The sequence below is a fragment of the Frankliniella occidentalis genome, unplaced genomic scaffold, assembly GCF_000697945.3.
Source record: "Frankliniella occidentalis isolate FOCC.00 unplaced genomic scaffold, Focc_3.1 Scaffold366, whole genome shotgun sequence".
In the NCBI taxonomy this organism is placed as follows: Eukaryota; Metazoa; Arthropoda; class Insecta; order Thysanoptera; family Thripidae; genus Frankliniella; species Frankliniella occidentalis.
In genome coordinates, this window is record NW_026267489.1 from 126,398 (window position 1) to 128,682 (window position 2,285).

Below are 2,285 nucleotides of genomic sequence, written 5' to 3' on the forward strand. Positions count from 1 at the left end.
AAGTATTGTATTAAAGGTGAAGAAGAGTTTTCAACAGCATCGGCCTCTCCGCCTGGTCGAAAGAGTACATACTGTCTGTCTTGAAGGTGAATGGGAACCTGTTTTACAGTCGGTTCCCTGCCGGTGATGGGAAATTCCAGAAGACGCCAAGCTGCATCAGAAGAGCCAATGTACCGCCGTGTGACAAACTGTTTGACTTCGTTTTCGTCTTCTTCCTCTCGGGCCACAGAAACACGAGTAAGTGGCGTTCCTTTTGTCATATACTTAAATAAATAATGAATAATTTTTCTTGTAGAGGCAACTTCGAGGTTAAGGTGACAATTGTACTTTAAAAGGAGAGCAGCGTTATACGGGACAATGTCACAATCACTGATTGTAACCTCCTGGCCCCCGAATTCCTTTGTTTCGGTGTTCTCAGAATCTCTTTTGTAGTGCCAGAATCCTCGGTCATCTACGTGGGTTACGTCCGTGTGCGGTTTGGGGTAAAACTTAGAGCAAGCATTCCTATCTTTGTCCCAGCACGGGAGATTAGTACGATTCGCACACGGACCGTGCACCATATGCTGTAAAACTAATTCCCTGAGTCTACCCCCGGCTTCATTTTCAGCTGGGATGTTCGCTCGGATGATACGGTCGACCTCAGAGCTCTGCATTGCACCGTTCTCTACCCGAAAGGCCACATGAGCATGGGGTAATCCGCGTTTCTGGAATTCAATGACATAAATAATGTATGCCTTTTTTCCAAAAAATGCCCCACTCTTTAGGTCGCGCAGAAGCTCAAGGAGTTTCAACTGGAAAACTCTGTTTATAACAGCTGGTTCCCCGCTCGGATTGTCAGGGTGAGTCGACTGTCTTATTTCTTCCCATTTTGCATTTGCAGTAATCGTAAGAAAGTAGGATGGGTTTCCTAACCTACCTACGATAGCCATGGCGTCTAAATAGCGGTTTTTCATGTATCGAGGCCCACCTGTGAATGATTCTGGGAGATATATCCGACCTGGGACGGCACCTCCTTCCCCGTGTATTGTTTCGTTCGTGTTTATTTCACTGAGAACCTGATTGACAATTGGTCTGTTTCCAGGGAGAGCGTGCGCTGGTGTGCCTCCGGGGGCACGTACAGTGTCTGGTGTCGGCATACGTGCACCGTAACCACTATTACTTCCTCGACCTCGACCCCTTCCACGCCCTCTTGATGGAGCCGGAGGGGCAACAGGAACGACTGGTGGGGCTGAAGCCGCCGGATATGTAGCAGGTGAGTTGCGGATTTCTGCAGCAGCACGAACTTCATCGAGTGGCGCTGATCGGAGTCCCCCAGTACGAGCCCCATCACGCTGGCTATGGAAAATGAAATTGAGCTTTTCCTCCTCGTACCTTGCATACATATCAACAAGCCACGTTTCTGACAATCTGCCAAACTGAGAAAATCGTGGCTGGGAGAGGAGAAGGCAGCGGGTATAGTCGAATTGAGAAAGTTTGTTCCCATAATTATCTAATCTATTTATGTGCCAGCCTGGTGTACCATGTGGGTAGAGCAAAGGATATTGAAAAGGTTCAAGGAGTGGATGGAACGTGTCAATTGACTGCGGAAATGAATTTTCCTCCCTTTTCCAAATCGTTAACTTACGAGGATTATAAGTTGCAGGGTCTGTACAAATCAACGCCGCTACCTCCCTTGACGTCCGCTGCTCTAAGAGGGGACCATCTCTTTGTCTTGTTGTGTTTTCGAAGACAAGGCGTGCGTTTTCACTCTCAGCAGCACCGAGTTGTCGAAACAAAGGAATAAGTGGGTTGTGCGTGTTGAGGTAGTCACAGATGCTAATTGCTACCAGCGGATTAAGCGAATGGGGTTCAATAAAATTTTCCATGCGACTTTGCCCATCGTCTACGTACATGGCACTGTGATTCGGGTATGGCCCATGCCAATTGATGTCAAAGACCCTGTGATACACACGTCCCTGAATTTTAATAAATGAAAGACCAACACGGGGGTGATGGAAACCTTGTGGAATGACTAAAGCCGAAAAAGCATATGCGTCGTTAAAGAGACGTGGATTCCTTAAAAATGCAGGGCTGCTGTAAAAGTCTGCATCAAGGGGTGGGATGTCTTTTTGAACGTTGAAAGCTCCACCCTTGCAGCACCAAGCTTTACGGTCATATTCTTCGTTAAAAAGTCGGGCTTTGCAATGCGGGCACTTAAGACAAGTTGGAGAAAACAAGGAATGATTTTCGAGCGTGTACTCAGAGACCTTGTTAAGGTCATCGCCCTGAAATTCCCCAATCAGCCT

General features: G+C 47.4%; 1 protein-coding gene across 2 annotated transcripts; it reads left to right on the forward strand.

Moving 5' to 3' along the window:
- The first annotated feature begins 6 nt into the window (after positions 1 to 6).
- Positions 7 to 2,256, forward strand: LOC127751163 (uncharacterized). Of its 2 annotated transcripts, XM_052274276.1 has the most exons (4): positions 7 to 237; positions 608 to 691; positions 765 to 839; positions 1,082 to 2,256. In XM_052274276.1, the coding sequence occupies exons 2-4, from the start codon at positions 681 to 683 to the stop codon at positions 1,191 to 1,193; spliced, it is 198 nt and encodes a 65-aa protein (XP_052130236.1). In that variant the 5' UTR covers positions 7 to 237; positions 608 to 680; the 3' UTR covers positions 1,194 to 2,256. The 2 variants fall into 2 exon arrangements, with proteins under 2 accessions (XP_052130236.1, XP_052130235.1); XM_052274275.1 differs by lacking the exon at positions 608 to 691.
- The last annotated feature ends 29 nt before the right edge of the window (positions 2,257 to 2,285 follow it).

Bases quoted from the DNA above. Each gene is read 5' to 3' on its own strand.
- LOC127751163 (XM_052274275.1), top strand. From the start codon at position 91: ATGGGAACCTGTTTTACAGTCGGTTCCCTGCCGGTGATGGGAAATTCC. The intron at 238-764 runs GTAAGTGGCGTT...CCCACTCTTTAG, and splicing joins CTCGGGCCACAGAAACACGA to GTCGCGCAGAAGCTCAAGGA. The intron at 840-1,081 runs GTGAGTCGACTG...GTCTGTTTCCAG, and splicing joins TCCCCGCTCGGATTGTCAGG to GGAGAGCGTGCGCTGGTGTG.